General features: G+C 46.6%; 1 protein-coding gene across 1 annotated transcript in view; it reads right to left on the bottom strand.

The window, feature by feature from the left end:
• Nucleotides 1-5389: 5389 nt before the first annotated feature.
• LOC140403438 (pyroglutamylated RF-amide peptide receptor-like) overlaps nucleotides 5390-26852 on the bottom strand; it is a 38217-nt gene continuing 16754 nt past the window's right edge. Inside the window, exons 2-6 of the mRNA XM_072491351.1 lie at nucleotides 18050-18202; nucleotides 14914-14975; nucleotides 13774-14009; nucleotides 11173-11270; nucleotides 5390-8614 (exon numbers count right to left, since the gene is read on the bottom strand). Of these exons, the coding sequence (XP_072347452.1) occupies nucleotides 8214-8614; nucleotides 11173-11270; nucleotides 13774-14009; nucleotides 14914-14975; nucleotides 18050-18202 (950 nt within the window). The 3' untranslated portion in view covers nucleotides 5390-8213. The remainder of the gene's footprint in view (nucleotides 8615-11172; nucleotides 11271-13773; nucleotides 14010-14913; nucleotides 14976-18049; nucleotides 18203-26852) is intronic.

Genomic DNA, 26852 nt, shown 5'->3' with positions numbered 1-26852 from the left:
GTTCACAAATTCTTATTAAACACACACACTCATTCATCCACCGAGATCTCCACTCAAACAAAAGGAATTCAAAGCATCATACTTTCATTCATCTCAACCAACTGGACAATAAAACTTTGAATTTGCACGTTTTTTCCCCTTCTTCAAAAATGTAAAGCAAATTTAAACATTCCTAAAGCCTCCTCTTTTCCGATACGGTTCTGAATTTTCCAAGTCTCTGGTTCCCCCTAGTGGCCATTCATCTCCCAACTTTTTCCACTCATAAGACATCTCCCAAAAACAAATCTATCTTAGCCAATTGTAATTGTACGGAATTGAATTGTCTCCAGAACATTCCATCAGCGGTCTTAACTGAATTGACTGATTGGGGGGGAAGGGAAAGTCAGGGAACCAAGAGGTGAAGTAATCAGTGGGGAGCGTAGCTGCTTAGTAATACAAAAAACACAAACAGACAAAACTCAAGAGTGGTTACGATTGTCCCCATCCCACAAAATATGACACAGTGTATGGAAAGGCTCAGTAAACCAAGGTCCACCACACTAAGAAAACAAAAAGGGACGGTCAATAGAGAATTAAAGGTGCTATATTTAAATGCGCGCAGTGTACGGAACAAGGTAGATGAGCTTGTGGCCCAGATTGTGACTGGCAGGTATGATGTGGTAGGCATCACAGAGACATGGTTGCAGGGGGTTCAGGACTGGCATTTAAACATCCAGGGATTCGCAACCTATCGAAAAGACAGAGAGGTGGGCAGAGGGGGCGGGGTTGCCTTGTTAATTAGGAATGAAATTAAATCAATAGCACTAAACGACATAGGGTCAGATGATGTGGAGTCTGTGTGGGTAGAGTTGAGGACCCACAAAGGCAAAAAAACCATAATGGGAGTTATGTACAGGCCTCCTAACAGTGGTCAGGACAGGGGGCACAAAATGCACCACGAAATAGAAAGTGCATGTCAGAAAGGCAAGGTCACAGTGATCATGGGGGACTTCAATATGCAGGTGGACTGGGTAAATAATGCTGCCAGTGGACCCAAGGAAAGGGAATTCATTGAATGTTTACAGGAGGGCTTTTTGGAACAGCTTGTGATGGAGCCCACGAGGGAACAGGCCATTCTGGACTTAGTGTTATGTAATGAGCCAGACTTGATTAAAGATCTTAAAGTAAGGGAGCACTTAGGAGGCAGTGATCATAATATGGTAGAATTCAATCTCCAATTTGAAAGAAAGAAGGTAGAATCAGATGTAAAGGTGTTACAGTTAAATAAAGGTAACTACAGGGGCATGAGGGAGGAACTGACGAAAATCGACTGGGAGCAGAGCCTAGTGGGAAAGACAGTACAACAGCAATGGCAGGAGTTTCTGGGAGTAATTGAGGACACAGTACAGAGGTTCATCCCAAAGAAAAGAAAGGTTATCAGAGGGGGGATTAGGCAGCCATGGCTGACAAAGGAAGTTAGGGAATGCATCAAAGCAAAAGAGAAAGCCTATAATGTGGCAAAGAGTAGTGGGAAGTCAGAAGATTGGGAAGGCTACAAAAACAAACAGAGGATAACAAAGAGAGAGATAAGGAAAGAGAGGATCAAATATGAAGGTAGGCTAGCCAGTAACATTAGGAATGATAGTAAAAGTTTCTTTAAATCCATTAAAATCAAACGGGAGGCAAAAGTTGACATTGGGCCGCTCCAAAATGACGCTGGTAATTTTGTGATGGGAGACAAGGAAATAGCTGAGGAACTAAATAAGTACTTTGCGTCAGTCTTCACAGTAGAAGACATGAGTAATATCCCAACAATTCCGGAGAGTCAGGGGGCAGAGTTGAATATGGTAGCCATCACAAAGGAGAAAGTGCTAGAGAAACAAAAAGGTATAAAAATTGATAAATCTCCGGGCCCAGATGGGCTACATCCTAGAGTTCTAAAGGAGATAGCTGAAGAAATAGTGGAGGCGTTAGTTATGATCTTTCAAAAGTCACTGGAGTCAGGGAAAGTCCCAGAGGATTGGAATATCGCTGTTGTAACCCCCCTGTTCAAGAAGGGAACAAGGAAAAAGATGGAAAATTATAGGCCAATTAGCCTAACCTCGGTTGTTGGCAAGATTCTAGAATCCATGGTTAAGGATGAGATTTCTAAATTCTTGGAAGTGCAGGGTCGGATTAGGACAAGTCAGCATGGATTTAGTAAGGGGAGGTCGTGCCTGACAAACCTGTTAGAGTTCTTTGAAGAGATAACAAATAGGTTAGACCAAGGAGAGCCAATGGATGTTATCTATCTTGACTTCCAAAAGGCCTTTGATAAGGTGCCTCACGGGAGACTGCTGAGTAAAATAAGGGCCCATGGTATTCGAGGCAAGGTACTAACATGGATTGGTGATTGGCTGTCAGGCAGAAGGCAGAGAGTTGGGATAAAAGGTTCTTTTTCGGAATGGCAACCGGTGACGAGTGGTGTCCCGCAGGGTTCAGTGTTGGGGCCACAGCTGTTCTCTTTATATATTAACGATCTAGATGACGGGACTGGGGGCATTCTGGCTAAGTTTGCCGATGATACAAAGATCGAGGGGCAGGAAGTATGGAGGAGGTGGGGAGGCTGCAGAAAGATTTAGACAGTTTAGGAGAGTGGTCCAAGAAATGGTTGGCTGATGAAATTCAACGTGGGCAAGTGCGAGGTCTTGCACTTTGGAAAAAAGAATAGAGGCATGGACTATTTTCTAAACGGTAGTAAAATTCATAATGCTGAAGTGCAAAGGGACTTGGGAGTCCTAGTCCAGGATTCTCTAAAGGTAAACTTGCAGGTTGAGTCCGTAATTAAGAAAGCAAATGCAATGTTGTCATTCCTCTCAAGAGGCTTGGAATATAAAAGCAGGGATGTACTTCTGAAGTTTTATAAAGCATTAGTTAGGCCCCATTTAGAATACTGTGAGCAATTTTGGGCCCCACACCTCAGGAAGGACATGCTGGCACTGGAGCGGGTCCAGCGGAGATTCACACGGATGATCCCAGGAATGATAGGCCTAACATACGATGAACGTCTGAGGATCCTGGGATTATATTCATTGGAGTTTAGGAGGTTGAGGGGAGATCTAATAGAAACTTACAAGATAATGATTGGCTTAGATAGGGTAGATGTAGGGAAGTTGTTTCCATTAGCAGGGGAGACTAGGACCCGGGGGCACAGCCTTAGAATAAAAGGGACTCACTTTAGAACAGAGATGAGGAGAAATTTCTTCAGCCAGAGAGTGGTGTGTCTGTGGAATTCATTTCCACAGAGGGCGGTGGAGGCCGGGACGTTGAGTGTCTTTAAGACAGAAGTTGATAAATTCTTGATTTCTCGAGGAATTAAGGGCTATGGAGAGAGAGCGGGTAAATGGAGTTGAAATCAGCCATGATTGAATGGTGGAGTGGACTCGATGGGCCGAATGGCCTTACCTCCGCTCCTATCTCTTATGGTCTTATGGACTCTGTGACATTCCCTCAACCCGTTAAAGACCTTACCCAAATTAAAGTGTAATTTCATATAACCAATTTTTAATTTTCAACCCACATGCAACTGAATCACCAGGCAATATTACCTCAGTTACCAACTGAATTATTACCCGTATTCCCGCAATCACGTTTTAACCCTCAGCCTACATCGACTGAAATTAAGTTTTCTAATCCGTCAGACTGACCTTTGATTTCATTGAGACGACCTTACCTGACCATGTGCGAGTGATTAAACTTCATCAGACTACGAGACAGAGGAAAACCGACATGGTCATTTTACAGCTACTCAGGTCGTGGGCCCATTTCCTCTCTCTCCGTCCGAGATCAGTTTAATTCTAATTTCGCAGATGACCGGTGGTCGCCTGTAGAAATCCCTCCGCTGCCACCAAATGAAGAAATTGAGTTCTTTCTGTCCAGTCTGGTCTCAATAAAAAGGCTGAGTTCGGATTTAGAAATTCCTTTAGTTTACTTCAAATAGCTTGCAAGCTTACACTTCCTCTGATGGAGGCAGGAGACCCATGCCTCTTGAAGCTCCCAGAGCGAGTGAGACAAAGGGAGGCAACACATGTGGTCTCATATACATTCATGCAGTATCAAGTTCCACATACACGAATACAAGATTCCGATAGGCCCTTTCCTTGACCTGGTCATATAATCTAACTGCCACTGATTTTTATAGCCTCATTACACATTCCTTTCCTTCCTCTGGGCCTCTGCCTCCCAGCATCCTTTGTAGCATCCTTTGTACATAGAGCCAGTCCTGATAACCACCACTCCCCCTCTCGCCATGCTTGGTCCATCTCTTTGTCCACTCCCTCCAACCTGAATTAATGTCCATAATGCATTATTCTAACTGGTCATCCCAGTCTATTGCTCTTTTCTTTAGTTCAATTCCTCACTATAAGTAACCCTTCATAACTTTCGTAACAACATCCATAAGTCCAAAAGACCCTTTTTACAGAAAGTCAGCAGGTTTAAATTCTCTACAGAAACAGGTATTACTTTGAAATCAGCCAAATGAGCATTCTTTAGCTTGTAGAGATATCCAAACACATCTGCTCGCTTTCACTGCAGCTCTCCACTCTGAAAACGAAACTAAAACACGCAGCCACTCACCAGCTTTTTGCTCAAAGCGAAAGTAAAAGCAGAGTCACAGCTCAGCTCCACCCACACACTGACATCACTGCAGCTATTTGATAAACACCCATTTCTTAAAGGTACATCCACTACAGCTATTTGATAATCATCCATTTCGTAAAGGGTCTCTCACTTGACAGGGTAGTGTTGTAAGTGCTACCAGTAGAACAGACAACAATGTAAAGATCAGCATTGGAAAGGATAGAACTGCATTCATCACTCTCTTCAACCTGGAAATCAAGAGAGATCACCAAGTCTACAAAGCTAAAGATCTTCACATCCAACGTAATGTCTGTTCCCCCTTATGGCTCTGAGACATTGAGGACACCCAAGACAATGTTGACGACAATCCAATCCTTCAGCAACAGATGCCACAGAAGGATCCTTAGGATACACTAACAAGATACTATCAATGATATTAAGCTATGGGAAGAGACCCAATGGTCCTCCAAATCAAAAGGCAAAAGTGAAGTTGGATTAGCCATAACCTGAGGAAGCCACAGAGCAATATTGCACGGCAAACTCTCATATGGAACCCGTAAGGAAAGAGAAAGCCAGGCAGACCAAGAAACATATAGAGACAGGATGCATATCATAATCCCGGACCAGACCCCAACATTTTCTAGGATACTGGACAGAAACTTCAATATTTATTTAACTTGTACAACTGTGAGGAAAGGCTACATCGCTCCAGGAATGACTCCACATACAAATAGGGATTTAATATATTAAAACAAACTTTATTACTAATACAATATTAAAGTAACATCATATAAGAAATAGCTTACAATTACCAGTTAAACAATGCTTAACAATAAAATGAAACGCTGTAACTCCTAACTGCTATCTTTTATCTCCAATCAAGCAAAACCTATCTCAGGGCAAAGCCCACCTTTAAATACAGTTAGCAAACACAGGAATGCTTACTGTATTGGGGGCCGGTTTAGCTCAGCTGGGTGGATGGCTGGTTTGTGATGCAGCACAGGTTCAATTCCCATACCGGCCAAGGTGATTCATGAAGGCTCTGCCTTCTCATCCTTCCCCCTCACCTGAGGTGCGGTGATCCTCAGGTTAAATCATCACCAGTCAGCTATCTCCCTCAAAGGGGAAAGCGGCCTATGGTTATGTAGGACTATGGTAACTTTACTTTTACTTTTTACTTGCTGTATAGAGATGTCTTGGAGAAACTGCTTTGAGAGAGAGATCCTTAAGGAAATAACCTGCAGATTCTTGCCTGTGACAAACTACTGTTTAACTTACCAACATTTGGCAAAAAAGCTCCTGTTCTGTGCACAGCAAAATCTAAACTGAAACTCTGCACCTGACTGCTTCAGCTCATGGCCCCTCCCATTAATTACATCGTCTCTATCCCACTAACTGGGTTATGATCATCTTACTAAGGCTAACAACATGCCCCCCCCAACTATCTAAACCACAGGGAACCTTGTTTCTAGAAACAAAATACCATTTGCCCCATTTAGGTAAACACCATACATGGTTGGAATGAATAATGATTTTACTTTTACGATGCTTTAATTACCCCATCTGTAGCCATTGTGTCTGCCTGTTTTTTAAAACAGGATTTTTACAAACCTTACTGCATGGACCAGGGTCCCTGGTGCTGTGCGGCAGCAGTGCTCACCACTGTGCCATTGTGTCGCTCCTTAGATGGAGAGAATTTGTCGCTGGCCAATGCTCCATCAAGGAGTGAAAAAGTTAAGAAGAAGAAGAAGAATTGGTAAGCCAGTTTCCAAATGATCGTACAATCATGATTCCACTACTGGTCCACAGAGATCAAACACAGCAATAAAAAAACATCATCAGTAATGTGTTCCTCACTGATGGTAGGCTATCAGTGTCCACAGTGCTTATAAACCACGCTCAGCACACAAGAGGTTCAGGGTCAGTATTGTCCCTCCAGATTTTTTGAGACATGAAGTACCAATACCCGCAGATTAAATATTCTCCCCCTCCATTGATCAAAACTGAGCATGTTGGAAGGAACATAATAAGGGTCAACCTCACACTGTTGTTACACAGTAAAAGGTCAAGGGACAGAGGTGGTTTAATGGACTGAGGAATACGAATATTAGTCCTGACACAAGTAAAGCAGAACCAGCAACATTACACCAGGTCTAGAGGCCTAATTATTCATGTGGATCTAATCTGGGACCCTGCAGATGAGTGTCGAAAATACTTCTCCCCGAATTGGACCTCATTGGTCAGAGCACCAGCCATGTAACCCTCTCTTTTCTGAGTTATCATCATAGAATTTACAGTGCAGAAGGAGGCCATTCAGCCCATCGAGTCTGCACCGGCTCTTGGAAAGAGCACCCTACCCAAGGTCAACACCTCCACCCTATCCCCATAACCCAGTAACCCCACCCAACACTAAGGGCAATTTTGGACACTAAGGGCAATTTATCATGGCCAATCCACCTAACTTTCACATCTTTTGGACTGTGGGAGGAAACCAAAATGTACAGGCAGTCCTCAGACGTACGACACAATTGGATCCCGCGTTGTAAGTTGAAACGTTGCAAGTCGGAATCGATTTTCCCACAGGAGCAATGGTATAAATGGAGAATTGGTTTCTGAACGAAGGTTGGGAGTCACCCATGGGGTGCCCCGCAGTGTTAAATGCTGTCAGCTCTTGCCCTGTCAAGTCGCTGAGGTGACTGTTGATGCCTGCACACCTGTGCATAAGTTCCCTGGTTAGTGCAGGGGATGTGATGAAGCCATCAATCATTGTCAGTTGCCCGCTAAACCACGAACTTCTGCGAGTCTGAGCACATATTAAATACAGCATAAAGCGTTAAAATCACGACGGTTGTGCCACAAAGTGATTTAACTGAATCCAACCAAATAAAAGCAATTTGACCTGCCCAGTCAGGGGAGGCGTAGCATAGTGGTATTGTCACTGGACTAGTAAACCAGAGACCCAGAGTAATGCTCTGGGGACCGGGGTTCAAATCCCACACTGCAGATGGTGAAATTTGAATTCAATAAAAAAATCAGGCATTAAAAGTCTAACGATGACCATGAAACCATTGGAGATTGTCGTAAAAACGCATCTGGTTCACTAATGCCCTTTAGGGAAGGAAATCTGCCGTCCTTACCAGGCCCACAGCAATGTGGCTGACTCTTAACTGCCCTCTCAAGGGGCAATTAGGGATGGGCAATAAATGCAGGCCCAGCCAGCGACGCCCTCTTCCCATGAACAAATAAAACGGAAAGTAGTGATACAGGTCGGCAACGCAAAACATCAACGCGGACGTATCGTTGAAACCGCCATTGCAAAGTTGAAATGCGGTGTCAATTTACAAATGTTTTAAGGGCCGTTCCTCATAATATGGACATCGTAAAGCCAAGGGCTGTAATTGGCTGTGAAATGCTTTGGACCATGAAAGGTAATACAGAAATGTAAGCCCCTCTTTTGGCTGAAGTGGACCTTATTGTATTTTGGAAACAATCCAATTATAATGTGGTCCAGGCACCCTGTATGACTTAACTAAATTACTTTCGACAACAGTAGCTATGCAAACATCACTGGGTACATGTAAATCAATACCAGGCACAACAGACTGGAAAAGCATTCAACCATGACCTGAAGTACATGGTATTTCCTTCTGCGTATGACATGGAAGGAAGGATAACTGCTCTGGCTCCTTAGTTGCCCTTTTATAATGCGCACACAAGTTCAGTTCGACGTGCTCGATCTGGTCATTTTTCATGGACTTTGCTCGCTGTTTAAGATGAGGGTCTCCCGCCCAGGCTATTTGCCTTGCGGCTATGTTCGGCTTGTGCGCACGATCAGCGGCACGTTGACACGGCCGATGAGTGCAGCACAACAGGAGGGAGAAGCAATCATTCTTGAAGGCTTCGTTCATGAAGGTGTAGACAACGGGATTGTTGAAGGAGTTGAAGAATCCTATCGCTTGAACAATGGCGATGATCATATTGATGGTGACGTCGTCATATTCGTCCTCCAGTTCATCTGCGAAAAGATAACTCTGTCAACATGAAAGAGGTTAAGGCAATCGGGTGGAACGTGCTCCAGTCCTGTGGGGTTTGCTGTTAAATACCCTGGAAGGAAGGAAGGAAAGAAGGATGGAAGGAAGGAAGGAAAGAAGGAGGGAAGGAGGGAAGGAAGGAAGGAAAGAAGGATGGAAAAAAAGGAAAGAAAGAAGAAAAGAAAGAAGAAAAGAAAGAAGAAAAGAAAGAAGAAAAGAAAGAAGAAAAGAAAGAAGGAAAGAAAGAAAGAAAGAGATTGCGATAGGGATTCTATGAACCTTCCAGTGTGTGCTAGATTTTATGAATTAGCGTGTATACCCTGCGATGGGACTCTAGACACATAACAATATCCCTCCTGCCTAATTTTCTTTCCATAAGTCTATCAACCATTGCGCGAAAGACGTTTTGCTTCTCATCATTGCTCCTGGCTTCCTACAATCAAGTTTGCCTTCTCCCCCCCCCCCCCCCAAACCGAACCCCATCCACTCAGACTTCACTAGTCACCAATCTGAGCTTGGATCATTTTTCCTCAATATACTATATTTTTTATCTTTTTTTATAAATATTTTCATTAGCTTTTTGAAAGTACATAAATCATATTACATATATTTCACTAACATTTAACAATCCCTCCCTCAATCTGAAAATAATTAATTAATTAACTCACTACCTCCCTGCACTTTTATTTTTATTTGAGGTGTTTAAGGTGCTGTTCAATGTTGAGGTAGCAGAATATCCACAGGTCAGTTGCCAATTTCTCTTCTGGGGAAGCAAATAGCAGTACCCAGTGGATTGGGAAAAATGAGGCTGGGGCTTCCTCCAGTACTTTGCAGTTTGGCAATGGGAAAGGGGGAAATGCTAGGGGTTCAGGCCCGAAACTGATGTGCACTGGCCAAGCTAGACTTCACTTCTCTACCCCACAGCAACCTATAATAGCTGCCCTACTCCCAGTCTCCCAAATGGAGTAGGCCCGAGAATCCCCCTACTCCATTCTCCAACCGCCCTTCCTTCAAGGTCCAGGCCCCGGGACCTGCCTGATGGATGCTGGTGTTGGATACAGTAAGAGCTCCAATATGTCCCTGAACTAGTAATGCTGAGACACAGGTTCATCCTCTGGGGATCCACGACAGATGGTGAAATTTGAATTCAATAAAAATCTGGAATTTAAAGTCGAATGATGACCATGAAACTATGTTCAATTGTGGCAAAAACCCATCAGGTTCACTAATGTCCTTTAGGGAAGGAAATGTGCAGTTTTTACCTGGTCTGGCCTACATGTGACTCCAGACCCACAGCAATGCGGTTGACTCTTAAATACCCTCTGAAATCACCTAGCAACCACTCAGTTCAAGAGCAATTAGGGATGGGAAATAAATGCCTTCCCTGCTAGCACGCCCACAAATATATTTACTTTAATCTACAAGTATGGGAGGGTAAGGAGCAGCATGGTTAGCACTACTGCCTCACAGCATCAGGGACCCGGGTTCAATTCCGGCCTTGTGGAGTTTGCACGTCCTCCCTGTCTCTGCATAGGTTTCCTCCGGGTGCTCCGGTTTCCTCCCACAGTCCAAAGATGTGCAAGTTAGGTGGATTGGCCATGCTAAATTGCCCCCTTAGTGTCCAAAGGTGTGCAGGTTAGATGGGGTTATGGGGATAGGGTAGGGGAGTGGGCCTAGGTAGGGTGCTCTTTCGGAGGGTGCCGACTCGATGCGCTGAATGGCCTCCTTCTACACTATAGGGATTCTATGGATACTTCTACTTATTTCTATTGAATTAAGTCAAAGTTGGCCAAGATAGTGAAGACCCTTTATTAGCTGGGATGTTTTGAATTGATCTTATCTCACATAAAAACCATCACAAATTATTTCTTTGAATTTACAAAATAACATTTCTCGAATCTGTGCACGTGCAGATGGGCATCGGCGGCCATCTTGCACGGCCATCTTGTGTTGGCGGGGAACACCATGCTGAGCTACCAGATACTGAATGAAAACCGAAATCTGCAAATCCAGGACATCTTTTTCCTTTGGTAATCCAGGAGTGCGGAGACCCCAGTCTCTAGCTCCCAACATCATCCCAATTAACTTGCACCACTCCCAGTCCAAGTATTCAATAGGATTTCGACCACCTGCCCTAACATCTGATACGGCTCAATGTCAAATTTTATCCGATAATATGCTACGAAAAGACCCCGGGACCTTTCTCTACATTTGAAGGTGTTGCCTAATTGCCAGTTGTTGTTGCTGCTTGAGATACCCTCAATTACAACTCGAGAGAGATGGTTGGGAATACAAAGGCTTTAATTAGCAGAGAACCAGTCAGATACCGAGAAGTGTGCTCACTGCCCACTGGACATTACCTTATATATGGCTCCCTGGGGGGGTGGATCGGAGGCGGAGTCCCCCAGGGTTCCAAACCCGGTCTTAAAGGGATCATTACATTAAAGGTGCAGTAACCATTCATCACATTGCTGCTGCTGTTGTTGAGAGTTTAGCAAAGCAAATTAATTGAAGAAGGTAAAAAATGAAGGAATTTACTTACTGAATTCAAACAGCATGTGCACCACATGGAATGGGGCCCAACATATGGTGAAGAGAACCACAATGGTTATCATTATAACAACAGCACGTTTCTTCTTCCTGCCAAACGATGTGAATCAGTGTCAGTCCTCGATAAGATAGTGTATCAAATATCCTTTCAAACAAGTACACGTATCGTTTAACATCTTTAGCCTTATGTATTTTATATATACTACAATAATCTTTATTGTTGTCACAAGTAGGTTTACATTAACACTGCAATGAAGTTACTGTGAAAAGCCCCTAGTCGCCACATTCCGGCACCTGTTCGTGTACACAGAGAGAGAATTCAGAATGTCCAATTCGCCTAACAGGCACGTCTTTAGGGACTTGTGGGAGGAAACCGGAGCACCCGGAGGAAACCCACGCAGACACGGGGAGAACGTGCAGACTCTGCACAGACAGTGACCCAGCGGGGAATCGTACCTGGCTCCCTGGCGCTGTGAAGCAACAGTGCTAGCCACTGTGCTACCGCGCTGCCGAGTGGGGTTTTCTGTCCCTTCCCGCCAGCGGGATTTTCCCGACCCGCTGAAGCCGGTTGGGCCTTTGAACAGCTCGCCGCGTTTTCCGTTCCCGACCCCGCGGTGTTGGCGCTGTAAAGTTCCACCCTATGTTTTCCTGGAATAATAAATAATTAAAGGTAGCCAACAAGCACATGGATTATGATATGGACTACCTAATGCTTGGAGAAGCTTCAACAAACAACTGCTTTAAAGTAAGGAGTCACTCGTTTAAGACAGACGTGAGGGGAGTCCTCTTCGCTCAGAGAATCGTGAATCTCTGGAAATTTGTTCCTCAAAAGCCAGTGGAAGCTAAAGTCTTTGAATATCTTTAAGGCAGAGCCAGATTAACAAGAAGGGGTGAAAAGTTATCGGGGGGGGGGTCAGCAGGAATGTGGGGTTGAAGTCACAACCAGATTAGTCGTGATCTTATTGAATGGCGGAGCAGGCTCGAGGGGCCGAGTGGCCTATTCCTGCTCCTAATTCCTATGTTCGGGTGAATTTTCCTAATGTTAAACGCAAAGAAATAGAACACCATTCAATTTGGGCGCTCGGGAAGCATTTCAACACGGGATATGGTGCAGCAAAATTCAGGAAGAAACTGGATTTAAAACTGCGCTGTTAAAGGGCTTAACCTTAACCTCCAAAGAGTAGCTCTCCTGTGAATCGTCTTCAGCAGCCACCCTTATATGTCTTGAAGCAATAATGTTAATTGTTGTCAAATGTCAGCAGAGCGACAGAATGGAGCAACATCCATCACTAATTGCATTGAGCTGTCTAAACGTATTTAGAGTGAGAGAATGATTGCCCTCATCAGCCTGGCACAATCCCAAATTCACAAAAGTACTTATCACTGGATCTCATATCATTCTACTTCTACATACTTCTAGTGAATTAGGTCAAAGTTTAGATAACATGGTTTTCGGGTAGTCAAGATAGTAAAGTAGCTTTATTTGGCCTGGATCTCTTCAATTGATCTTACCTTGCATGAAAAACCATCGGGAAACATTTCACTCAAACTCTTCTAGTAGCATGTTTTATGGTTATTGCTAGAATTTTATCAGGACTATGATCCACTCGTCCGTAAAGTCAGATAGGATGGCAACAAATGGAAGCAACATTCAAACATCCCATGAAGTTAATTTTGTTGAGGTACTGATGCCTGCCTGGTGCCTATGGAGCTCTATCCCAGTGGGAAATCAATGGCTCCAGTAGAGGAGTGGGATTGGGAATGCTGATGTGAAGAAGAAAAGGTTAAAGAATAGCCACATGGGCCAGTTGATCGACTAGTATAATAATAATCTTTATTAGTGTTACAAGTAGGCTTACATTAACACTGCAATGAAGTTACTGTGAAAAGCCCCTAGTCGCCACATTCCGGCGCCTGTTCGGGTACACAGAGGGGGAATTCAGAATGTCCAATTCACCTAACAAGCACGTCTTTCGGGACTTGTGGGACGAAACCGGAGCACCCGGAGGAAACCCACACAGACACGGGGAGAACATGCAAACTCCGCACCGACAGTGACCCAAGCCGGGAATCGAACCCGGGTCCCTGCTGCTGTGAAGCAACAGTGCAGATATGTTGACAGTATGGGATAAGCAAGGGGAAGAGGCAGTGGCGTAGTGGTAATGTCACTGGACTAGTGTTCCAGAGGCCCAGTAATCCGGGGACCTGGGTTCAAATCCCACCATGACAAATGGTGAAATTCTTTTTAAAAACTGGAATTGAAAGTCTGATGAAGGTAATGAATCAACATTGACAATTATCATTAAAAACCCATCTGGATCATTACCTCCAGATCCACAATAATACCCCCTCAGGCTGTTCAGTGCAAGGGCAATTACGGATGGTCAACGCCCCCATCCCATGAAATAATTTGTTAAAAGTGGTGCACCAACATGCACCACTTTCTGCGATGTAGTTCTACGGGGAACATTTTAATGCCTTTCCCCTCCCCGGGAGTAACTTGCAGTTTTGAACGGCTGGCCATGTTTTCCGGCCCCTCTGCGACGGGGGTCGGAAAATTACGCCCTCAGTAATCTTTGCGGCAAACGCTCACCTTGTAATCTTGGACATTTCCCTTTGGTTCAGGGTATTTAAAAATGAGTTATCCCCAACACGTTTCTTGACCCAGAGTTCAAAAACTATTCTGACGTAAAGCAGCAGCATTGCCGTGAGGGGGACCAGGAAGAGGGCCACCAAGATGAAAGTTGAGTAGGTTTGACGGAGCGATAGGGAATCCCAGCGTTCCAGGCAGGAGACGTAATGGCGGTCATAGAGAAAATCGTACTTCACCTGCAGGAGAAAATACCATCTGAAGTTTAGTGTTGGATTTCGCCACTACACCGTTTGACGTCCCAAACATGTTAGCGATGATTCACGGAGGGGTACCTACAAGTAAGGCTAGGAGCAAAAGGTGAAGACATTTTTCACCTCATGTTCAGATTTCTAGATAGTTCTCCCCCTCTCTATCTCTGGAACCTCCTCTAGCCCTCGAATCCTCTGCAATATCTGCACATCCTCAATTCTGTCCTCCTGTGTATCTCCCATTTTAATTGTTCCACCATCGACGTGCCTTCAGCTGCCTGCTTCCTAAGTTCTGGAATTCTCTCCCTAAACCTCTTTTGCTCGATATCTCTCTCTCCTCCTTTAAGCCACTCTTTAAAACCCAGCTCTTAGGCCAAGCTGTTGCTCACATGTCCTGGTATCTTTCCTGCACCTCTGTGGCTAAATTGTATTGGACTATGCCCCTCTGAAACACTTCGGGATGTTTTTATTAGATTAAAGGCGCTATATAAATGCAAAATCTGGGCCATTATCTCAGAAAACCTTTGGATAATGACTGCGATAGTTATGTTTCAAAATGTCCCCTTTAACTTAAGATGAGACCGAGCAGTCTGAAAAGATGATCAACTCAGAAACATGCCCATGTGATCTGGTTGCCATGGGGAGGAAACACAAACAGAACCCTATTGAACTGTCAGGTGACAGTCTTCACCCCTTTGAGACAGTGTCGCAAAGAAAAAGAGCAATTTATTTCTGAGGAGCTGAGGGACAAAGTGCCTTTCCACTGGAAAATTATTTTTTCAATTTGTTGTTTTCTATGGGGACCACACAGTGCACAGTAAATTGAATCAATGATTCAAGAGCATTTGGATTTTGAGCAATGTATTAATATAAAGTAAATGGGAGAACTTGCCTCAAGCTGTTGGACATATAACATAGGAGCTCCAACGATTATAGCCACTGCCCATACAAACCCTGCCAATGAATAATACATATTAGAATGGTTCATACTAGAAAGGTTTCACACTAGAGGACAATAGATTGAACACTGCTACAGATGGAGAGATTGGCTGTGTTGTTGTTACTATGGTGCGTGGATTCAAGTGATACCTCAAGCTACTTCAACGGTCCTAACTCAGAACCATGCTCATAGATAGCAGCAGTCTGAGGATCAGGACTAAAACTTACAGAAGGTAAAAACAAATTACTGCAGATGCTGGAATCTGAAACAAAAACTGAAAATGCTACACAATCTCAGCATGTCTGACAGCCTCTGTGGAGAGAGAAGGGAGCTAACGTTTCGGGTCTGGATGACTCTTTGTCAAAGCTAATGAGAACTGGGAAAAGGGTCAGATTTATACTTTGTCTTCCGATTTGGCACATTACAGCCTTCCAGACTTAACATTGAGTTCAACAACTTCAATCTGTGAGCTCTCTCCTCCATCGTCACCCCATTTTAATTTCCATCCATTTGTTTTCATTTCTTCCATCAATCTGTTTTCCCCTCCCCATTGTTCCCCCAGCCTCCACCCCACTTGGGCCATCTGTTCTCTGCTCACAATTGCTTTCGCTCTTCATTCTCAGACAGTATAAAATGGCATCAGTCATTTATTTTACCTTTGAAGGCTGTTGTCTCACTTTGAATCTTGTGACCGCAATTGTCTCTTTAACTCAGAACACTTTATTTACTCTTCCTTGAATTCTTCTGAAAAATACCCTGGTCTCCGCTCACTGAACTCCAGGCTTCTTGGGCACTTCTCTTCATTTCTCTAGTTTCCTTAACAAGCTGCTCTTCAGATATATGCAATTGTTTTCTTAACTATTACTCCATGGTATGGCTTTTCTTCCAGCAAAGCAGAGTGTCATGTGAGAGTACCTTTAAGAAATTGATGTTTAAGCAATGTACCTTTACAAAATGGAGCTGATCATATTACTGAAGTGATGTCAGAGGGTGGGGGGAGCTGAGCTCACTTCTGCTTTTCTGAGTTTCAGTTTGAGAAGGCAGCTGGGAGTGTCTGTGTGTTTTGCTGAGAGCTGCAGGGAGAAACACAGAGCTGGTCTGTTGATTTCTGAAATCCAAAGACTATAAATATATTGAATGTAACCTGATGTGTTTTTATTTTTGAAGATTTGAAGTCTTTTGGATGTTTAAAGGAACAGTTTGAAGGATTATTTAGTGTTGTAATCTTTTGGGGTTATCTTTGAAGTAATGGGTGTTAAGATATTCAACGTTTGTTTTTAAAAGGGTAACTTGAGTTCATAGAATAAACATTGTTTTGTTTTAAAAACCATTTGTCCATAATTGCTGTATCACACCTGGAGAGTACACCAGGTGCTTCCCACACCACAATCTATTAAAAGTTGTGGGTCGGTTGAACTCCATGAAACACTTTGGGGTTCTCTAAACCCGGACCCATAACAGGAGAGAGATGTTCCCTGTCTAGCCTTCTAAGCCCAACTGCTTCTGACAGAGCTGTGAAAGCTGCCTGTGAGAGCGAGCTTGAAGGAGTCGGCGGGGAAGTTTGAGTTGCTGCCTGGGGTGGCCTTTAGGTATAAACAGTTGCTGGATTTTGTAGGAAGGTTTTCCCGACGTTTCCGGTGACACCTCCCTCCTCGTCATTGGAGGGGGTGCTGTCGATGAGAAGGTGAATCTTGATAAGGTGAAGCTCATCTTGAGGGGGCACGATTGAGGGGTCTAAGAGAGATAGGGGTCTACTTCGCCTTCACTTTAAGCACTGGGAGAGTTGCTTGCCTGGAGAGCCAGTGTGGCTTCAATGGACCAAATGGCCTGAACTGTAACAATTCTGAGATGTCACAGACCACTGAAAGGGCAACTTTTGGTTTTCTGAAGGAGAGGTCGTGCCTCACCAATTTGATCGCGTTTTTAGAGGAAGTGATGAAGATGATGGATGAGGGAAAGGCTGTAGATGTTGTACACATGGACTTCAGTAAATCCTTTGACAGGGTACCTCATGGTAGACTGGCACAAAAGGTGAAGTCACATGGGATCAGAGAAGAACTGGCAAGTTGGGCACAGAAGACAGAGGGTAGCAGTAGAAGGGTGCTTCTCTGGATGGAAGGCTGTGACTAGCAGCGTTCCACAGGGATCAGTTCTGGGACCTTTGTTGTTCGTTGTGTGTATAAATGATTTGGAAGAAAATGTAGCTGGTTTGATTAATAAGTTCGCAAATGACACAAACATTGGTGGAGTTGCGGATAATGAAGAGGATTGTCAGAGGATACAGCAAGATATAAACTGGTTGGAGTCTTGGGCGGAGAAATGGCAGATGGAGTTTAATCCGGACAAGTGTGAGGTATTGCACTTTGGAAGGTCCATTGCATGCAGGAATTACACAGTAAATTACACGGTAGAACTCTTGCGAGTACTGACAGGCAGAGAGATCTGGGCGTGCATGTCCACCGATCACTGAAAGTGGCAACGCATGTGGATAAGGTGGTCAAGAAGGCATACGGAATGCTGGCCTTCATCGGTCGGAGCATTGAATATAAAAATTGTCAAGTCATGTTGCAGCTGTACAGGACCTTAGTTGGGCCTCATTTGGAGTGGATAGTCAGGTGCTCTTTCTTAGGGTAGGAGAGTCAAGTACTAGGGGACATAGGTTTAAAGTGCGTTGGGAAAAGTTAAGAACAGATATGCGAGGCAAGTTTTTTACACAGAGGGTGGTAAATATATGGAACGTGCTGCCTGGGGAGGGGGTGGGAGCAGGTACGATAGCGGCATTTAAAGGGCATCTAGACAAATATATGAATAGGGTGGAATGGAAGGATACGGACTCCGTAGGTGCAGACGGTTTTAGTTTAGGCAGGTACCATGGTCGGCGCAGGCTTGGAGGGCTGAAGGGCCTGTTCCTGTGCTGTTTTGTTCTTTGTGCAACGAGATCCACTTCATCAACATTCTTACCGCAAACCAACAAGTCCCACAAAATTGTTTTAGCAGTAATTCATCACGTAGTCAATTATGAGAAGGTGAAGGTATAGAGGGGACTGAGTTTTACAATAAGGAAATGATTGTTCTGTAGAAAACCTACCGAGCATTGTGTATGCCCTTGAATTCAGATGGTGCATCTTGAGTGGGTGCACTATCCCTTCATATCTCTCCACAGCTATGCACATCATTGTTAGGACGCAGCTCACAACGGCTATAGTCTGAACAAAGGGAACCATCTTGCAGACAAAAGCCCCTGCAAATTAAACATCAGATGAAAGGTTGAAAAATATATATTGGAAGTTTCTTTAACAATATGAAGTGACTTATATATAACTCTAAGAGTCAACTGAATGGCTGCTCTGTCGTTTAGTACTCTGAAAAGTGACTGGAAAATAAATTGTGCCGTGAAATAGCTGCTGGCCCTTCCGACCTGCATTCCAATTTAGAATTGGCTGCCGTCAGAACATTTATTTTTTTCCATTCTTTGCTGGCTGTGCCAACATTCATTGTCATCATTGCCTTTGAGAAATGATGGTAAGTGACGTCCTTGAACCGCTGCAGTTGCTGCTCATATTATATAGACCATGGGCGACATTCTCCGACCCCCCGCCGGGTCGGAGAATCGCCGGGGGTTGGCGTGAATCCCGCCCCCGCCGGTTGCCGAAGTCTCCGGCACCGGATATTCGGCGGGACCGGGAATCGTGCCGCGCCGGTTGGCGGGCCCCCCCGCTCGATTCTCCAGCCCGGATGGGCCGAAGTCCCACCGATAAATTGCCTGTCCCGCCGGCGTAAATTAAATCACCTACCTTACCGGCGGGACAAGGCAGTGTGGGCGGGCTCTGGGGTCCTGGGGGGGGCGCGGGCGATCTGACCCCGGGGGGTGCCCCCACGGTGGCCTGGCCCACGATCGGGGCCCACCGATCCGCGGGCGGGCCTGTGCCATGGGGGCACTCTTTCCCTTCCGCCTCCGCCACGGTCTCCACCATGGCGGAGGTGGAAGAGACTCCCTCCACTGCGCATGCGCGGGAAACTGTCAGCGGCCGCTGACGCTCCCGCGCATGCGCCGCCCGGAGATGTCATTTCCGCGCCAGCTGGCGGGGCAACAAAGGCCGTTTCCGCCAGCTGGCGGGGCGGAAATTCCTCCGGCGTCGGCCTAGCCCCTCAATGTTGGGGCTCGGCCCCCAAAGATGCGGAGCATTCCGCACCTTTGGGGTGGCGCGATGCCCGTCTGATTGGCGCCGTTTTGGGCGCCAGTCGGCGGACATCGCGCCGTTTCCGGAGGATTGTGTTCTTAAAAGGAAAGGCCTCTCAGAAATTAAATCAGAAAAGCTCAGGAAAGGACCCAGCGGGACATGCCAAATTCTGGCCTCATTTCAGATTTCCAATATCCGCAGTATTCTGCCGTGTCAAAGTCTTTTTAAGGTTTTTAATTGCCCCTGATAGTTTATGGTTCCTGTTGGCTTTTACGTTTTCAACAATGGCTGATGCAATGGAGATTCTTCACCATGATGGCCTATTCCCGCTCCTATTTCCCGCTCCTGTGTTTCGCATCACACTAAGATCGTACCTCCGGGAATCAAAATAGTTCTGGCTTTCGACTACATTGAAATAATAGTCTTAAATATCATGTCAATGAAAAATGTCTGGAACTTTTACAAATCAATGACAAGATGTGTGTCTTTAATTGGAACATAGGAATTCTTTATATATATTGTATTGCATGTGTGTTGCAGCAATGTTATTAGAGTAACTTAGGTTAAGGTACCCAGAATATATGTCTGCTCAAGCTGTGATGAAGGGGTTAACAGCGAGGTAGGCTGTGATGTCACTCATGGGAGGGACTGGGTCTGTTTTTAGTTTTGTTTTCAGCCCTGCCCTGTGTCCGCTTTTAGTTTCAGTTTGGAGATCTGGGGCTGGATACGCCGTATTTGGGACTATGTTCCCACTCTGTCAAAAAACTGGTGTCAAAAGGCCACAGATTCACAGCCCTACCGGGGGCGAGCAGGCAGCTGTCGTGGAGCTCGCAGCTCCAGCTGCCGATACGCCCCCCCCCCCCCTGCACTTCCGGGTCAGAGGCCGCGCATGCGCACGGCGGCAGCCTCCAGCGGCCAAGCCGTGCTCCGTGGCGGACTCAGACCGCGGACCTGGACCACGGGAATAGTGCCGCCAATCGGCAGCTCGTCCGACCCGGACCGTCCACATAATAAAACCTTGCTCCTGAATAAGCCCCCCGCCCCCCCCCCCCCCCACTCCTGCCCTCTGATTGGGACTCCCCCGACTGTGGCGGCCCCGGACTGAGTTCGCAGCCGCCACGCGACGTTCCCGAACAACGGGACCACATTAGAACCACGCCGTTGGGAATTCGGCCGGTCGGGGCGGAGAATAGCGGGGCGGGCCTCAGGTGGTGGATACTCGGTGCGGAGTACTTCCCGGGTGCGGCGCTTTTTGGGCAGTGGAGAATCGCGGAACTGCCGCCGGTCCTGATTTCATGCGTGAATCTGGATTCTCCGCCCCGTCACCGAACGCGATTTCGGCGTCGGGGGTGCCGAGAATGCAGCCCCTGATCTGGGTTCTGAGAAAAGCAGTTGTGTTTCTCAGACTGACTTCTGAAAGCTTCTCTCCAAGGATGTTGTGAATAAATCTGTAAGCCACTAAGTGTTAACGTTATTAATAAGTGCCATTTGACCTGTATGTAGATTTTGCTCAATTGAAATGATGGGAAAGTCTAAACACAGTCTAAAGTTGCTGAACTCAAAGTTGTTGTCAGAAAATTTAGACTGTGACCTTTCTTTATCCTTTTTAACTAAATTTGGCCTTTTGGTGAGATCCAGACCTGCATTCACTCACACTTTGGGCGCGATTTAACTGAATGGGAACAAAACCCCACAGCGAGCGCGTTTAGTCGCGTGTTTCTCGGTGCTCGTAGCACCGAAAAACACAACGCTCTTAAACGTCACCCGGGTTAGAGAGGGGGGCATCAGTGGGGAACAGCCCCGTTTGCTGAACTAAGGAGCTCCGCTCGCCAGAACTCCTCACTGTCGCGAGAGATCTTTTGAGCCCCCTGTTCCCCCCAGTCCCCGTTCCCCCCCCCCCCCCAAGCCCCAACTCTCTATGAGGGGGTCTGGGGTCCCTGGGCACAATCAACCCCCCCCCCCCCACTCCCCCCAAACACCATGCAGGGAACTCCCAACCTGATCGACGGCGCATGAAAAATGCCAACTTGGCACCTTGGCAGTGCCATCTGGTAACCAGGCAGTGACTCTGCCAGCTGGCCATGCCAGATTGACACCCAGGTGGCACTGTCAGGGTGCCAACAGCAGTGCCAGGGCATGCATTTGGTGGCTGCCGATCCCCTGGGAGACCCCCCACGAGTGCCGTTCCATCCGCTCCCCGAAGGGGATAACTCTCAACGCCTCGGGGAACTGCATATTAGCTGTCTAGCTATCATATGCAGATTTACGTTGCAGCGTCTCGCGAGATCGGGCGAGGCATTGCGAGCTGATTAGATTCCAGGAGCGGGGCCTCCCGGCTTCTATTGGCTACGCTGCTCCACGGCACGCTTCTATTCGGGTGCAACTTGCCTGTTCAATCGGCCATCTTTTTTGGGGGGCCTTGGGGAGTATCTCTCTGGTCTCGACCACATTTAGGAATGTTTCCAGCATTGGGGAGCTGAGCTCGTCGGCGAGACAGGGTTACCTGAAATCCTTGATGGTATAAAAGGCGGGAATCTCCGTTGGCTGACGCCGAAATCGCAAAACGCGATTGGGTGGAGAATAGGTTCTGATGCCAAAATTGTGGCGAGCGTGATTTGACGCCAAATCGCAATTCTCCATCACCTCGACAGCGGCATCAATGCGATCCGGAACGCACGTACAGTAGACACTGTTTGCATATCGTTAGTGGGCTTGACCCGGTATTCTCCAGGGTATCCGCAATTCTCCGATGGACCGAGTTCCCGACGGTGAGGTTCACTTGTGCTTTTAAAATTCATGAACCGGCATCGTGGCTGCCGAGGGAGAGAGAGGGGGTGCGGAAAGAGTCCACCATTGCCATAGTTTGTTGACAGTTGTGCGGCTGGCCAGGGGGCTTCTGCCAGGGCCAGGCGGAGGAGCGGGGAGGGGCCAGGGGGTGGGCTGTGGGGTCAGGGTGGACGGGAATGAAACACCATTGCTGCAGCCGGCCAGGCAGCCATGCAGTTGCGCACGCCGCTGTGACAGTCCGCTGCGAACCTAGGGCCACGGGTCATGTGGGCGTCCGCCCTGGCCACCCCCTCAGTGCCCTCTGGCCACAGTCGCCCCATCAGATGTGTAGGCACGCGCTCCAGCACAACCAGTGCCATTTTGTTGGTTGGGATGGTGTGTGCGGGGACTGAAGTGTGCAGCTGCAGCTTGTCAGCCTCCCGAGCGTCAATCACGGACCCGACGCCGTTTCTCATTGGAATCAATTATGTTCCACATGGTGCCAGTGCTAGCCCCTCCGCAGTCGCTGAATCGGTCCAGGTTCGGGGCTAGTTTTGCCGTCGTGGAAGTCCACGAGTTCTGCGTCAGTGTCAACAAGTCTCAGAAACAGAGAATCCCGTCCAAAGTTTGTGATCCTCGAGACTGGGACAATGATACAGTTGGTTCTCTGCAATTCCTTCCTATGTCCTTATGGAACTCAGTGTATTGGATCAGCTTACATGAGCAGTAGTTGGGAACATGCACACGTCTATAGCGTTGTACGGATAGGCAAATCATTTTGGTTAGCTCCCTTCGTCCTTTTATTCCCCTTATATTTCTTTCTTTGTTTCTAATATCCGAATGCTGGATATTTCTCTTCATCCAGTACTGCTTGTGGGACAAACAATTGGACAATTTAGAGATAGAGGAGGACCAGATGGAAAGAATTTGTTCCCATTGGCAGAAGGGTTGAGAACAGCAGGACACAACTTTTAAGTGATTGGCAAAAGAACCAAACAAAACGAAACATGAGAAAGAAGTCTGCTTAGGCAACGAGTTGTCACAATCTGGAATGTATGTTTGAGAGAGTGACGGAGGCAAACTTAATCATGGGCTTTCAAAAGGGAATTGGATAGGTGTCTGAAGGGACCAGAAAACGTGCAGAGATACAGGGAAAGGGTTGCGGAGGGGGACTCGATGAGTTGCTCTTGCAGAGTCAGATAAGACTCAACGGGGCTGAATGACCTCCTTCTGTGCTGAAGCCATGACCTGGTTCTCATATGCTGCCTTCTGCCCGCCTTCACCATCCTTCCCAGCACACTGCAGATGGCACATTAAATCCAATTGCTACAGTCCTCAACGGTCCCAGTGCAATTCCTCTCTCATAGCGTCAGCGATAAACCCAATAACCAGAGCCACATTGCTGCAACTTCAGTTAGAAACCAGTCGTCGAAGAGCAGCACGGTAGCATTGTGGATAGCACAGGTCTAGGGTCCCAGGTTCGATTTGAGCTTGGGTCACTGCCTGTGCGGAATCTGCACATCCTCCCCGTGTGTGCGTGGGTTTCCTCCGGGTGCTCCGGTTCCTCCCACAGTCCAAAGATGTGCAGGTTAGTTGGATTGGCCATGATAAATTGCCCTTAGTGTCCAAAATTGCCCTTAGTGTCCAAAATTGCCCTTAGTGTTGGGTGGGGTTACTGGGTTATGGGGATAGAGTGGAGGTGTTGACCTTGGGTAGGGTGCTTTTTCCAAGAGCCGGTGCAGACTCGATGGGCCGAATGGCCCCCTTCTGCACTGTAAATTCTATGATAATCTATGATGTGCAGGTGGATTGGCCATGCTGAATTGCCCCTTAATTGGAAAAAAGGAATCGGGGACACTAAATTTATTTTAAAATAAATCAGTCGTCGCTTTGTGCATAGGAAACAAAAACATTGGCTTAATCGATCAATCAGATCAACTATGCTCCTGCAGAATGGTCGAATGCAGCATAGATAGCCAGCCACTGGATAGAAATAACATTGCATTGTCTGATAGAAATCAATAAAATTCATGCTGTTTTTAAAAAATAAATTTAGAGTACCCAATTCGTTTTTCCAATTAAGGGGCAATTTAGCGCGTTCAATCCACCTACCCTGCACATCTCTGGGTTGTGGGGGCGAAACCCACGCAAACAGGGGGAGAGTGTGCAAACTCCACCCATGCAAACACGGGGAGAATGTGCAAACTTCACACAGTGTCCCGGGGCCGGGATCGAACCTGGGACCTCAGCGCCGTGAGACTGCAGTGCTACCACTGCGCCACCGTGCTGCCCCAATTCATACTGTTTAAATGGCCTTACTCAACACAAACACGCGACTGGCATGAGCATTAATGCAACCCCAGGCAAGAATATTCAACCTCCAATGTTTAATCATTTATTCATTCTACTTAACGCAGACCATTGTTCCTGCGGCCTCTTCTCAAAATGTGAAAAAAGCTGCAGGAAAATCTATTTAATTGTCCAAGTCGTTGGAAATATATAACACGTTCAAAGATTCCTGCGCATTTTCTTGTGAACCCCCGCTGATGTTCGGTGCAAGGGCATCGCAAATCCCCGAAGGGAAACTTGGAATGCCTATTTATTTTTGAAATTTGGGAAAAATATGAGAATAGAGGTGAAACCCGGTGAGGAAAGGGGAGTCTTGTTGCAAATTATTCAAATAGCAAAGTGTTTATTAAACTTTACAATGCACAACAAGAAAGGCAATAGTAAAGAACAGCATTCATAATTCACTACAATAATGGCTACCCAGACAATATACTTAATATACCCCTCAATCTAAATCTATTTACTTTCCTAAATTCCGAGAATCCACCTTCCCCAAAACAACACCCCATTGGTTTTTACAGTTTGAGCCAAATCCAGCAAATAATTACCATGCAGGACATGTCGCTATTTTTGGGAAACCTGGGTTGGATTCTCCGCCCCGCCGAGCCACATTTCTGCCCCGACCCGTCGGCGGGATTCTCTGTTACGCTGGCCGGTCAATGGGGTTTCCCATTGTGGGGCAGCCCCACGCCATCGGGAAACGCCGGAGAAACGGGAGAATCACGGCAGCAGAGAATCCCGCCCCTGTTTTTTTTAATTTAGGATAGAACTTATGGGTTCTCTCACAGACTTTACTTTTCATTTCATTCCAACTTCCTAAGAATTTACCCTCGGAGACACTTACAACTGTGGCTTTGAGCAAATACCTGGAGTAAAAGATTGAAGAAACCTAGGTGCAAGCGTATTATGCAAATTATCTTGCTGTTAATAGTCACCAGTCCTGAACACATCTCAATTCATGATTAGGGTTCCGTCCCCTAGGCATTATATATGAAATTCCTGCAATTAACTGGTTCAAATTGGATGTAATTAAGCCCAGAATGTTAGAAGCAGCAGGAAACAGAATCACTTCTCGTGTTTTGTTGTGAAATGTTTGAGCAATTTTCTTTCTTTCACATCACTTGTGACCTACTTGGGAATATTTTAAAAGCTTCAGTATGTGTAACATTAATCACTGAAAAACGTCCATAATTACAGGTAGTTTAACAATGCTGGGCTCAAGCTAAGGAGACGTATTTCTTGCTCATCAAGATGATTGACGGATGCTACCTGTGGTTAAATCTGCTGTATGTTCAGCAGGAGTCCCCGAGTCCGATTCTCAAGTTCCACAGTGATCCTTAACTTCTTAAAGGCATGCTGACGTTATTAAAGAAGACCAAACCAAGGGCAGGCAGCTGGTGGCCAATCTACGAAGGCTGCTAAATGTGATCATGATGCCCCCGGAGAGTAGGGAGGTAGAGGTAGTCGTGGCAATGGATGCCGAAAAGGCTTTTGACCGGGTTGAGTAGGACTATTTATGGGTGGTGTTGGGATAATTTGGGTTCGGGGAGGGCTTTATCGACTGGGTTAGGCTGCTGTACCAGGCTCCGGAGGCTAGTGTAAAGACGAATAGGACGACGTCTGACTATTTTAGACTGTACCGAGGGACAAGGCAGGGGTGCCCCCTCTCCCCACTGCCGTTTGCGCTAGCAATAGAGCTGCTGACACACAGTCTCGTTATACGCCGATGACCTGCTCTTATACATCACGGATCCAGTGACTGGGATGGATGGAATCATGGGAATCTTGAGGGAATTCGGCCGGTTCTCGGGGTAAACACTGAACATGGCAAAGAGTGAGTCCGGGCGAGGGGCCAGGAGGGTCGGCTGAGGGGGCTGCTGTTTAGGTTAGTAGGGGACAATTTCAGATACTTAGGGATACAGGTGGCGCGGGACTGGGGTCGGTTGCACAAGTTGAACTTATCCCGGTTGGTGGAGCAAATGAGGGTCGGGTTCCGGAGGTGGGATGCACTCCCACTGACACTAGCGGGGAGAGTGCAGACGGTTAAAATGACGATCCTCCCGAGATTCCAGTTCGTATTCCAGTGTCTCCCCATTTTCATTCCGCGGTCCTTTTTTAAGAGGGTCAATAAAATGATTATGGGATTTGTGTGGGCGGAAATGTCCCCGCGGGTGAAGAGGGTGATGCTCGAGAGGAACCGAGGGGAAGGGGGGCTGGCGCTGCCAAACTTTAGTAATTACTACTGGGCGGCCAACATAGCTATGATAAGGAAGTGGATGGTGGGCGCGGGGTCGGTTTGGGGGCGGATGGAGGCCGCTTCGTGCAGGGGCACCAGTTTGGCAGCCCTGGTTACGGTGCCCCTGCCACTCCCGCTGCCACGGTACTCCACCAGCCCTATAGTGGTGGCGACTTTGCAGATCTGGGGCCAATGGAAGAAGTGGGGGAAGTGAGAGCATCGGTTTGGTCCCCAATTTGCGACACTCACCGGTTTGCCCCGGGGAATATGGACGGTGGGTTCCGAATATGGCGGAGGGCTGGGATTGAGAGGGTGGGGGATCTGTTCTTGGAAGGGAGCTTCCTGAGTATGAGGGTGCT

This window comes from Scyliorhinus torazame, chromosome 28, assembly GCF_047496885.1.
Source record: "Scyliorhinus torazame isolate Kashiwa2021f chromosome 28, sScyTor2.1, whole genome shotgun sequence".
NCBI lineage: Eukaryota > Metazoa > Chordata > Chondrichthyes > Carcharhiniformes > Scyliorhinidae > Scyliorhinus > Scyliorhinus torazame.
Note: the sequence above shows the minus strand (reverse complement) of the source record. Positions and strands in the feature narration are given on the sequence as shown.